Genomic DNA, 13,100 nt, shown 5'->3' on the forward strand with positions numbered 1-13,100 from the left:
CACACTCCGGGTTTGTAGGTTAATTGGCTTTGGTCAAAATTGTAAATTGTCCCCTAGTGTGTGTGTGTGTGTGTAGGATCGTGTTAGTGTAGCGGGGGGGATCGCTGGTCGGCACGGGCTCGGTGGGCCGAAGGACCTGCTTCCATGCTGTATCTCTAAACTAAACTAAGTTGAAGTCGAAAGGGTAACGGGACGTCTGGGGGGGGGGATTCACTTTGATACGTTTTTTGGTCAGTGTCTTTCAGAGAAGGATGATTTAGAATTATTATACGACTATTGTGAAGAAGTGCCTGTGCAGTAAACAACCGGCTGGAAGGGCTGAATGGCCTTCACCTGCATCTCAAGTCAAGTCACTTTTATTTCTATAGCACATTTAAAAAACAACTCTCGTTGGCCAAAGTGTGTCCTTTAATTCTGAGGCTGTGCCCTCTGGTCCTAGACTCTCTCTCCCTTCCTCCCTCCCACCCTCCCTCCTTCCTTCTCTCCCCCAAGCCATCTTAGACCAGACTGAAGGGGTGCTGCCTCTTTGCAGAGGGGGTAGAGGTGGAAAGATGGGAGGGGGGAGAGGTTGTTTCTTTACCAGTACGGAGTGCCGATGAACGATTTCCTCTTGCCCACCGAGGCTGTGAGTTCGGCTGAGACCCCAAAATCAGCTGGAGGGAGGGAGAGGGAGAGGGAGAGGGGGAGAGTGAGAGGGAGAGGGGTTCAACTGGGGAAGGCACCAGAGTTCGAGTTCGGTAGACATTGCTGTACCTGGAGTGCGGCGCTCCCCGCTCATCTCTTCCCCCCCCCCCCTCACCCCCACCTCTCCTCCCCCCTCCCCACCCCCTCACACACCCCCCCTTACCCCTCCCTCACACACCCCCCACCCACCCCCTCTCACCCCACTAACCACCCACCCACCCTCGCATCCCCCCTCACCCCTCCCCCCTCAACCCCACACAGGGTCTCACCCAGTTTGATTTCCCCGCGATCAGTCAGCAGGATATTCGCTCCCTGTGGGAATCAAACTCAAAGTTAAACTCCCGCTGTTTTACTCCTGTAGCTCTTCCCGGCTGTTATCAGGCAACTGTGAACCGTCCTCTCACCAACTAGAGAGCGGTCCTGACCTCCCATCCACCTCATTGGAGACCCTCGGACTATCCTCGATCGGGCTTTACCTTGCACTAAACGTTATTCCCTTTATCCTGTATCTGTACACTGTGGACGGCTCGATTGTAATCATGTGTTGTCTTTCCGCTGACTGGGTAGCACGCAACACAAGCTTTTCGCTGTGCCTCGGTACATGGGACAATAAACGGAACTGAACCCGAGTGTGTGAGAAAGAACTGCAGACGCTGGTTTAAATTGAAGGTAGACATAAAATGCTGGAGTAACTCAGCGGGACAGGCAGCATCTATGGAGAGAAGGAACGGGTGACGTTTCAGGTCAAGCCTTCTTCAGACTAAACTGAACCCGACATCTCTGCATGCTTGACTAATCTTCTGGAATTTTTTGAGGATATGACAAGTAAAATGGATGAAGGGGAGCCAGTGGATGTAGTGTATCTAGACTTTCAGAAAGCCTTTGATAAGGTCCCGCACGGGAAACTGGTGATTAAGATTAGAGCACATTGTATTGGGGGTAGGGTGTTGACATTTTTCACCCAGAGAGTTGTGAATTTGTGGAATTCCCTGCCACAGAGGGCAGTGGAGGCCAAGTCACTGGATGGATTTAAGAGAGAGTTAGATAGAGCTCTAGGAGCTAATGGAGTCAAGGGATGTGGGGAGAAGGCAGGCACGGGTTATTGATAGGGGATGATCAGCCATAATCACATTGAATGGCGGTGCTGGCTCGAAGGGCCGAATGGCCTCCTCCTGCACCTATTGTTTATGTTTCTATCTAAAAAAACCTGACCCACAGAGTTGTCTTCAGAATTACCTTAATGTCTCGATGTATTTTCCCACTGCTGTGTAAATATTGGAGCCCCTAAAACACACAAGATTATTTACAATATGTTTGTTATATTCATCCCACCACATCTGATGATGTACGCTCCACACAATCCCCACACACACACACACACACACAAACACACACACACACACACACACACACACACACACACACACACACACTCCCCCCCCCCCACACACACACACACACACACACACACTCCCACACACACACACACACACACACACACCACACACACACACACCACACACACACACACACACACACACACACACACTCCCCCCCCCCCACACACACACACACACTCCCCCCCACACACACACACACACACACACACACTCCCCCCGCCCCGCCCCATCAACACGGACTGGGGTCAGACACAGATGGGTGCGGGGGGGGGGGGGGGGGGGTGGGGGTGGGGTGTGTGTGTGGGGGGGGGTGGGGGTGTGTGTGTGGGGGGGGGTGGGGTGTGTGGTGGGGGGGGGGGTGTGTGGGGGGGGGGGAGGTGTGGGGGGGTGGGGGTGTTGTGGGGGTGGGGTGGTGTGTGTGTTGGGGGGGGGGGGGGGAGGTGTGGGGGGGTGGGGTGTGTGTGTTGGGGGGGGGGGGGAGGTGTGGGGGTGGGGGAGGTGTGACGCTACACGTACCTGCAGGGTTTCTCTGCAGACGTAGGCGATCTGTTTCTCCGTCAGCGGACCAGTGACTGTGTGGAACGGTACAACGTGTTAGAAAGCCCTGTCCGCCATCACAACCAGCACCGTGGTGCAGCGGGTAGAGCTGCTGCCTCACAGCGCCACAGACCCAGGTTCAATCCCGACCTCAGGTGCTGTCTATACAGAGTTTGCACGTTCTCCCCGTGACCTGCGTGGGTTTCCTCCGGGTGCTCCGGTTTCCTCCCACACTCCAAATACGTGCAGGTTTGTAGGTCAATTGGGTTCCATAAATTGCAAATAGTCCCTAGTGTGTAGGATAGTGCTAGAGTGTGTGTGTGTGTGTGTGTGTGATAGTGCTAGTGTGTGTGTGTGTGTCTGTGTGTGTGTGTGTGTGTGTGTGTGTGTGTGTGTGTGATAGTGCTAGTGTGTGTGTGTGTGTGTGTGTATAAGATAGTGCTAGTGTGTGTGTGTGTGTGTGTGTGTGTGTGTGATAGTGCTAGTGTGTGTGTGTGTGTGTGTGTGTGTGTATAAGATAGTGCTAGTGTGTGTGTGTGTGTGTGTGTGTGTGTATAAGATAGTGCTAGTGTGTGTGTGTGTGTGTGTGTGTGTGTATAAGATAGTGCTAGTGTGTGTGTGTGTGTGTGTGTGTGTGTGTGTGTATAAGATAGTGCTAGTGTGTGTGTGTGTGTGTGTGTATAAGATAGTGCTAGTGTGCGTGCGCGTGTGTGTGTGTGTGTGTGTGTGTGTGTGTGTATAAGATAGTGCTAGTGTGCGTGTGCGTGTGTGTGCGTGTGTGTGCGTGCGTGCGTGTGTGTGTGCGTGTGCGTGTGCGTGTGCGTGTGTGCGTGCGTGCGTGCGTGAGTGTGTGTGTGTGTGTGTGTGTGCGTGTGCGTGCGTGTGCGTGTGCGTGTGTGTGCGTGTGCGTGTGTGTCTGTGTGTTAGTGCTAGTGTACGGGGGGATCGCTGGCCGGCACGGTCTCGATGGGCCGAAGGGACGGTTTCCGCGCTGTATCTCTAAACTAAACTAAACCAGGCACTTGCATCCCACTCCACACACAGCTCAGTCCCATGTGGGGAATAGATAGACAATAGACAACAGGTGCAGGAGTAGACCATTCGGCCCTTCGAGCCAGCAACACCATTCAATGCGATCATGGCTGACTATCCACAATCAGTATCCCGTTCCTGCCTTCTCCCCCATATCCCTTGATTCCGTCAGCCCCAAGAGCTAAATCTAACTCTCTCTTGAAAACATCCAGATTCTGACCTTGGTAGTTGTCCTGCAGGGATCCTCCACCACAGAACTCCATGCAGATCCACAGCTTGTTGTTCCTGGAGGAGGGGGGGGAAGAAATATTCATTACCAAACCATTTCTGGTACTATGGTCAGAAGAGGCAGCAGCTCCACCCGCTGCACCATCGTGCCGCCCCTTGTTTGCTGATGGCTTCCTTGGGCGGGCACACCAAGCTTTACCCGAGCGACACTGGATGTGGACAGGATGTTTCCACTAGTGGGAGAGTCTAGGACCGGAGGGCACAGCCTCACAATTAAAGGATGTTCCTTTAGGAAGAAGATGAGGAGGAATTTCTTTAGCCAGAGGGTGGTGAATCTGTGGGATTCTTTGCCACAGACGGCTGTGGAGGCCACAAGTCAGTGGAGATATTTAAGGCTAGCCTCAGAATAATAATATAAAAGAGATGAAGAGGCATTTCGGAAAAGCTTCTGTTGCGCGCTAACCAGTCAGCGGAAAGACAATACATGATTACAATCGAGCCGTCCACAGTGTACAGATACAGGATAAAGGGAATAACGTTTAGTGCAAGGTAAAGTCCCGATCGAGGATAGTCCGAGGGTCACCAATGAGGTGGATGGGAGGTCAGGACCGCTCTCTAGTTGGTGAGAGGACGGTTCAGTTGCCTGATAACAGCCGGGAAGAAACTGCCCCTGAATCTGGAGGTGTGTGTGTGTGCGTTGGTTTTCACACTTCTGTACCTCTTGCCCGATGGGAGAGGGGAGAAGAGGGAGTGACCGGGGGGGTGAGACTGGTCCGTCGATGATGCTGCTGGCCTTGCCGAGGCAGTGTGAGGTGTAGATGGATGGAAGGGAGGTTGGTTTGTGTGTGTGTGACGGTCTGGGCTGCAACTGTCCGCAACTCTCTGCGGTTTCTCGCGGGTCTTGGACGGAGCTGTTCCAATGGTGATTGAGCGGGAGATCCGGCAAATGGGCGTCGGTCCCGGGAGGGAGGGGAGACCCTCGCCACCCCCACCCCCCGGGGGCTCTCACCTGAAGTAGCTGCCGAAGTAGGCAACGATGTTGTGGTGTTTGCAGCCACGCATCATGGTGATCTCCTGCTGCAGGGAGGAGATATCGTCACCTGGAGCAGAGACACAGTGTTAGTGGCACGGCGAGGGGAGGGGGTCCCGTGTATGGTGGGGGGGGGGGGGGGGGGGGGCAAGAGAGGGGTATCGAGAGAGAGGGGGGTAGAGAGAGAGGGGTAGAGAGAGAGGGGGGAGTTACAGGGGCAGAGTGGGCATCCTTATGTCATCAACAAGACCCTCTAGCACCTCACCATTCACACCTGCTCATTCTTGATCAACATGTTCTCCAGCACCCAGCACCCTGACCCCAGCACCCTGACCCCAGCACCCTGACCCCAGCACCCTGACCCCAGCACCCTGACCCCAGCACACTGACCCCAGCACCCTGACCCCAGCACCCTGACCCCAGCACCCTGACCCCAGCACCCTGACCCCAGCACCCTGACCCCAGCACCCTGACCCCAGCACCCTGACCCCAGCACCCTGACCCCAGCACCCTGACCCCAGCACCCTGACCCCAGCACCCTAAAATAACTCACCGTACCAACATATTGAGCCTCCATTATCTGAGTCTCCACCAAGACGTCCCAACACCAGCGTGTTTGTCCCCTGGAACCACTCCATCATCTGTACCTTGCCTCACCTCATCCCTCATAGAAACATCGACAATAGGTGCAGGAGTAGGCCATTCGGCCCTTCCAGCCAGCACCGCCATTCAATATGATCACAGCTGATCATCCACAATCAGTACCCCGTTCCTGCTTACTCCCCATATCCCCTGACTCCGTTAGCCCTAAGAGCTAAATCTAACTCTCTCTTGAAAACATCCAGTGAATCGGCCTCCACTGCCCTCTGTGGCAGAGAATTCCACAGATTCACAACTCTCTGGGTGGAAAGGATTACGGGGAGAAGGCAGGAGAATGGGGGTTGAGAGGGAAAGATAGAATAATAATAATAATAATACATTTTATTTATGGGCGCCTTTCAAGAGTCTCAAGGACACCTTACAAAAATTGAGCATGTAGAGGAAAAACATGTAAGGGGAATGAAATAAATAGTAGAGACATGACTAGTACACAAAGTAAAGACAGAATTCAATACAAAACACAGCATGAGGCAATTAATGCACAGATGAAAAGGGAGGGGGACGTGGGGCTAAGGATAGGCAGAGGTGAAGAGATGGGTCTTGAGGCGGGACTGGAAGATGGGGAGGGACACGGAATTGCGGATCAGTTGGGGGAGGGAGTTCCAGAGCCTGGGAGCTGCCCTGGAGAAGGCTCTGTCCCCAAAACTGCGGAGGTTGGACTTGTGGATGGAGAGGAGACCGGCTGATGTGGATCTGAGGGACCGTGAGGGTTGGTAGGGGGAGAGGAGGTCAGTGAGATATGGGGGGGCCAGATGGTGGAGGGCTTTGTAGGTGAGGACCAGGATTTTGTAGGTGATCCGGTGGGAGATGGGAAGCCAGTGAAGTTTTTTGAGGACTGGAATGATGTGATGCCAGGATTTGGTGTGGGTGATGAGTCGGGCGGCTGCGTTCTGGACCAGTTGGAGTCGGTTGATGTAGGTGGAGCTGTTGCCAAGGAGAAGTGAGTTGCAATAGTCCAGTCGGGAGGAGATGAAGGCATGGATGAGTCTTTCAGCAGCAGGAGGTGTGAGAGAGGGTCTGATTTTGGCGATGTTGCGGAGATGAAAGAAGGAGGTTTTAATGACATGGCGGATGTGAGGCTCAAGGGAGAGGGTGGAATCAAAGATCACGCCAAGGTTGCGGGCCTGGGGAGATGGGGAGACAGTGGTGCCGTCGATGGTGAGAGTGGGGTTATTGATTTTGCTGAGTGTGGCTTTGGAGCCTATGAGGAGGAATTCTGTCTTATCGCTGTTGAGTTTGAGGAAATTATGTTGCATCCAGGTTTTTATAGTTGACAAACAGGAGTTGATATGGGAGAGGGGGGGGGGGGGGGGTTGTGGGGGGATTTGGTGCCGAAGTAGATCTGGGTGTCATCAGCGTAACAGTGGAAGTCCAGATTGAAGTGGCGGAGTATCTGACCAAGGGGGAGGATGTAGATGATGAAGAGGAGGGGGCCGAGTACGGAGCCTTGGGGAACGCCTTGAGTGACTGCGGCTGTAGCAGAATGACAGAGCAGACTCGATGGGTCGAATGGCCCAATTCTACACCTATAACTTGCGTGAATGGCGGAACAGGCTCGATGGGCCGAATGGCCTAATTCTTACTCCTTTGACTAATAAACATGTGAAACTCTACAGGGTCCCGTTTAAAAGTTTCCCCTCTAACTGAAACCTGTGCCCTCTAATGTTAGCTTCCTCTCCCTGGTCAACTCACCTGGATCGAGTTTGATGATCTTGACAGCAGACATCTTGCTGGTCTCAGTATTCCGAGCCTGGGGAACGGTGGGAACAGGAATTATATCCACAGTGACAAATATACAAAGATAAAAGCTTGAAATGGAGCAAGTTGTGGAGTACAAGCTTGCACCAAGACACCGCCATCTTTGTTTTATTAACCAAAATAAATCTAATCATGTCTACACTGCAGTTTAGAAGGATGAGAGGGTATCTTATTGAAACATATAAGTTTATTACGGGATTGGACACGCTAGAGGCAGGAATGGCATGTTGGCCTTCATAACAAGAGGAGTCGAGTATAGGAGCAAATAGGTCCTTCTGCAGTTGTACAGGGCCCTGGTGAGACCACACCTGGAGTATTGTGTGCAGTTTTGGTCCCCTAATTTGAGGAAGGACATTCTTGCTATTGAGGGAGCGCAGCGTAGGTTCATCAGGTTAATTCCCGGGATGGCGGGACTGTCATATGCTGAGAGAATGGAGCGGCTGGGCTTGTACACTCTGGAGTTTAGAAGGGTGGAGCGTCGTGCTGTCGGACGGAGGGAGGGGCGGTGAGGGGGGAGGGGGAGGGGAGGGGCAGTGAGGGGGGAGGGGGAGGGGAGGGGCAGTGAGGGGGGAGGGGGAGGGGGAGGGGAGGGGGGAGAGCGCTGCGCTGTGGGACAGAGCAGACCCTGACGTAAACGGCCACACAGAGAAGGATATTGTTCCTCCTGTCTGGGGGCTCCATCCACCTTCTCCCCCCCCTCCCGCAGCCGAGACCAGTGGACGACCCACCACCATGTTGTGGCATCTGCCTGCGCACAAAGTCCACTGGCGGACGGGAGCGAGCGACAGTGTGCGGGAGGGAGGGAGGGAGGGAGGTGGCGGGCGTTACGTAAATGCACAGGCGCGCTGGTCTGCAGAAGAACCGTTTCAAAAGTTTCAAAACAGGAAGTTGTGCTTCAGATTAGACGGGCAGCCGGTGGGGGTGGGGGTGGGGTGCGGGTGGGGGTGGGGTGCGGGGGGGGCAGAGACTGGAGTCCAAACTCAACAGAGATTGGGGGAGGGGGGTGGGAGATCCCCGCACACTAACACTATCCTACACACACACACACACACTGGGGACAATTTACACTTACACCAAGCCAATTAACCTACAAACCCGCACGTCTCTGGAGTGTGGGAGGAAACCGGAGCGCCTGGAGAAAACCCACGCAGGTCACGGGGAGAACGTGCAAACTCCGTACAGACAGCACCTGTAGTCGGGATGGAACCCGGGTCTCCAGTGCTGGTAGCTCTACCTCTGCCCACCGTGCCACCCTACACAGACACCTTGAATGCCCACCATAGTGGAGTACCAGGCACTCCACACGTTACATCTGCGCCCGGATGGTGTGGTCCACGGGCGACCTGGGGGATTTGTGGGGCCGCTGGTCACCACGGGCGGTGGATGGTGATAGAGTTCTACAATAGATAATTTAGTATCTAAGAACATTAATTATTATGGTAGGGAGACAAAAATGCTGGAGAAACTCAGCGGGTGAGGCAGCATCTATGGAGTGAAGGAATGGGCGACGTTTCGTGTCGAGACCCTTCTTGGTCTGTGGGATTCTCTGCCTCAGAGGGCGGTGGAGGCAGGTTCTCTGGATGCTTTCAAGAGAGAGCTAGATAGGGCTCTTAAAGATAGCGGAGTCAGGGGATATGGGGAGAAGGCAGGAACGGGGTACTGATTGGGGATGAGCAGCCTTGATCACATTGAATGGCGGTACTGGCTGGGAGGGCCGAATGGCCTCCTCCTGCACCTATTGTCTATTGACTAAACACCAGGTGGAATCACTGTAGAAAATAGACCGGCAATCACTTCCAGTAACATCTGCTCAGAGAGAGAGAGGATGATTTTTAAAATATCATGGTTCAGTTGCCTGATAACAGTTGCGGGGGGGAAGTACATTTTCACACTTCTATGCCCAATACTCAAATATACTACACTCAAATTACATGCATGCCAAGCTTTACTTAAACTAATGAAAAACACTGTGAACCCCTGGACTCCCTTCTGGGATAGTCTGGTCAGCATGATGGGTTGGGCCGAAGGGCCTTTCAGTCTCTGCGGTATCTGCTTTTAATGTATTAATATCCATGTTGATCATATGACAATACCCACTTTGTACTAATCAAGAATCAGTCTGAAGAAGGGTCTCGACCCGAAACGTCACCTATCCATGTATCATAGAGGGAGTACAGAGAAGGTTCACCAGACTGATTCCTGGGATGTCAGGACTTTCATATGAAGAAAGACTGGATAGACTCGGCTTGTACTCGCTAGAATTTAGAAGATTGAAGGGGGATCTTATAGAAACGTATAAAATTCTTAAGGGGTTGGACAGGCTAGATGCAGGAAGATTGTTCCCGATGTTGGGGAAGTCCAGAACGAGGGGTCACAGTTTGAGGATAAGGGGGAAATCTTTTAGGACCGAGATGAGGAAAACATATTTCACACAGAGAGTGGTGAATCTCTGGAATTCTCTGCCACAGAAGGTAGTTGAGGCCAGTTTGTTGGCTATATTTAAGAGGGAGTTAGATGTGCCCCTTGTGGCTAAAGGGATCAGGGGGTATGGAGAGAAGGCAGGTACAGGATACTGAGTTGGATGATCAGCCATAATCATATTGAATGGCGGTGCAGGCTCGAAGGGCCGAATGGCCTACTCCTGCACCTATTTTCTATGTTTCTATGTTCTCCACAGATGCTGCCTGACCCGCTGAGTTACTCCAGCACTCTGTGAAACGTCACCTATCCATGTTCTCCACAGATGCTGCCTGACCCGCTGAGTTACTCCAGCACTCTGTGTCTATCTGCTCAGTGGGTAATGTGTGTTTTGGGTGTAAGTAAGGCAGCCTCTGCTCTGTCACCTTAACACATACAAGCCAGATCTGAAAGTAATGGGGGTGTAACCTGCCGGAAAGCCACAACTGACAGATTCACACATCCTGCCCTCAGCGTTCACACCATTCCTCTTCAGTTGCTGATCATCCCAGCTGTATGAAATGCCGCCAGCCCTTGCTCCAGCCTAGCTCAGTTTAGGTTACACCGAGGTCCAGTCAAAAGCTTATTTGTTGCGTGCTGACCAGTCAGCCGAAAGACTATACATGATTCCAATCGAGCCGTCCACAGTGTACAGATACATGATATGTAGGCCAGCAGCATCATCACAGACCAGTCTCACCCCCGGTCACTCCCTCTTCTCCCCTCTCCCATCAGGCAAGAGGTACAGAAGTGTGAAAACGAACACACGCACACCTCCAGATTCAGGGGCAGTTTCTTCCCGGCTGTTATCAGGCAACTGAACCGTCCTCTCACCAATAAGAGAGCGGTCCTGACCTCCCATCCACCTCATTGGAGACCCTCGGACTATCCTCGATCGGACTTTACCTCCCACTAAACGTTATTCCCTTTATCCTGTATCTGTACACTGTGGACGGCTCGATTGTAATCATGTATTGTCTTTCCACTGACTGGTTAGCACGCAACACAAAGCTTTTCACTGTACCTCGGTACACGGGACAATAAACCTGACCAGGCGTTTTTTAATTGCTGCGATAACAATTAAGTCCAGAACCAGGGACCACACACACAGTTTAAGAATAAGGGGTCGGCCATTTAGAACGGAGACGAGGAAACACTTTTTCTCACAGTTGTGAGTCTGTGGAATTCTCTGCCTCAGAGGCCGGTGGATACTTTCGAGAGCTAGATCGGGCTCTTAAAGATAGCGGAGTCAGGGGATATGGGGAGAAGGCAGGAACGGGGTACTGATTGGGGATGATCAACCATGATCACCTTGTATGGTGGTGCTGGCTGGAAGGGCCGAATGGCCTCTACTCCTGCACCTATTGTCTATAGCCCCTGCCTCAACTAGCTCCTCTGGCAGCTCGCTCCATGCGCCCTCCACCCTCTGTGTGAAACAGTTGCCCTTTAGCCACGGTGGCACAGCGGGTAGAGCTGCTGCCTCACAGTGCCAGAGACCCGGGTTCCACCCCCACAAGGGCGCTGTCTGTACGGAGTTTGCACGTTCTCCCCGCGACCCGCCTGGGTTTTCTCCGAGATCATCGGTTTCCTCCCACGCATGCAGGTTTGTAGGTTAATTGGCTCGGCAAATGTCGAAAATTGTCCCTGGTGGGTGTAGGATGGTGTTAATGTTCGGGGAACGCTGGCCGGCACGGACCCGGCGGGCCGAAGGGCCTGTTTCCGTGCTGTTTCTCTCAAAAACTAAACTAAGTTCCCAATGACACCTTCAGGGAGGAAACCGATGCAAACTAAGCGCGTGGAGAATCTTTTCTCGTCCACAAACAACCCCAGAGGGTGCGGAGAGGAGAGTTGCTGCATGAATCGTTTGATGCCGTTGTGCCTGACGGTGAGATAAGGCAAGCGAGCGGAAGCGAGAGTGTGCGGCAGGGCCGGCAGCTTCTGCTTTTAGCCTGGGGAGCGTTTGCAATAGGTGGATTTTTTTTCTCTTGTTATTGTAAAAGCTGACCTTAAAGACGTCTCCGTAGGTGCCGCTGCCGATACGCTGGATCAGCTCAAACTCATCCAGAGGGTTCTTACTGGAGATCATCTGCTCCAGGTCGGGGGCATCGTAGAACACACTGTTCATCATGGCTGTGGCCGCTCTGCGCGCTGTCCTCTTGCCCGGGTCCCGCACTGCCGCTGCCTCCACCACTCCCGACCCCTCGACAACCAGCGTAGCAACCCTGCCGCAGAGACCCCGGTCGCTCTTCCTCTTCCTGTCGTGTAGCCACGGTAACAAGGTAGTCTCTCTCTCTCTCTCTCTCTCTCTCTCTCTCTCTCTCTCTCTCTCTCTCTCTCTTCCTCTCTCTCCCCCGCTCTCTCTCTCTCTCGCTCTCTCTCGCTCCCGCTAGTGCGAGCAGGACACCTACAGGCTGGTCGCATCTGACAACCTGACCTGCGCGGCACTGCTGACTCACAGCGCCAGGGAACCCAGTTCGATCCTGACCACGGGTGCTGTCTGTGTGGAGTTTGCTACGTTCTACCCGTGAGGTTTCTCCGGTTTCCTCCCACACTCCAAAGACGTGTGTGTTTGAGGGTTCAGTGGCTTGTGTAAATCGTCCCTGGTGTGTAGTCTAGAACTAGTGTGATGGGGGATCACTGGTCCGTGCCGACTTGATGGGCCAAAGTGCCCGAGTCTGCACTGTATCTCCAAAACTAAATTAAAGAACTTCTCTCCCGCTGTTGTGTATTAATCAGCATCTGCAGATCATGTTTCTATATTTTGACTGCTCCACTGCAGATTCTTCTCAAGGTTTGCCTAATTTGAAGTGGCTCTTCGCTGCATCTTAAGGAGGATCCCAACCCGAAACGTCACCTATCCATGTTCTCCACAGATGCTGCCTGACCCGCTGAGTTACTCCAGCACTCTGTGAAACGTCACCTATCCATGTTCTCCACAGATGCTGCCTGACCCACTGAGTTACTCCAGCACTCTGTGAAACGTCACCTATCCATGTTCTCCACAGATGCTGCCTGACCCGCTGAGTTACTCCAGCACTGTGTGTCTATCTTATGTTTTTTGTCTGACGTTTGAGTCTGTGTGTCGGTGATTCTGCTTTTAATTGCAAGATTTTCATTGTATTCGCCCCAAGAGCTAAATCTCTCTCTTGAAAACATGCCATTGTTTCCCTTTCAGCAAATCACATATCACATTAGAACACACGATTTTCTTTCAATACAAATTCTATTTTACAAAACATTATTCACAAATTGAGAATACAAAGCAGTTTGACTCCAATCCACATGGGTAACTGAATCCAGGGGCACCACCAACC

General features: G+C 52.8%; 1 protein-coding gene across 1 annotated transcript; it reads right to left on the reverse strand.

Moving 5' to 3' along the window:
• Nucleotides 1-576: 576 nt before the first annotated feature.
• Nucleotides 577-12,117, reverse strand: LOC116969333 (mitogen-activated protein kinase kinase kinase kinase 2-like). Its single transcript, XM_033016195.1, has 8 exons — nt 11,792-12,117; nt 7,264-7,321; nt 4,891-4,981; nt 3,874-3,938; nt 2,601-2,656; nt 1,921-1,968; nt 954-996; nt 577-653 (listed from the first exon to the last, which is right to left on the reverse strand). The coding sequence occupies exons 1-8, from the start codon at nt 11,912-11,914 to the stop codon at nt 577-579; spliced, it is 561 nt and encodes a 186-aa protein (XP_032872086.1). The 5' UTR covers nt 11,915-12,117.
• Nucleotides 12,118-13,100: the final 983 nt, after the last annotated feature.

The sequence above is a fragment of the Amblyraja radiata genome, unplaced genomic scaffold (genome assembly GCF_010909765.2).
Source record: "Amblyraja radiata isolate CabotCenter1 unplaced genomic scaffold, sAmbRad1.1.pri S157, whole genome shotgun sequence".
Taxonomy (NCBI): Eukaryota; Metazoa; Chordata; class Chondrichthyes; order Rajiformes; family Rajidae; genus Amblyraja; species Amblyraja radiata.

Coding starts and splice junctions, on each gene's coding strand:
- LOC116969333 (XM_033016195.1), bottom strand. CDS start 11,914: ATGATGAACAGTGTGTTCTACGATGCCCCCGACCTGGAGCAGATGATC. Junction 2,657..3,873: donor CCTGCAGGACAACTACCAAG/GTCAGAATCTGG, acceptor CGTTCCACACAG/TCACTGGTCCGCTGACGGAG. Junction 654..953: donor TCGCGGGGAAATCAAACTGG/GTGAGACCCTGT, acceptor CCCTCCCTCCAG/CTGATTTTGGGGTCTCAGCC.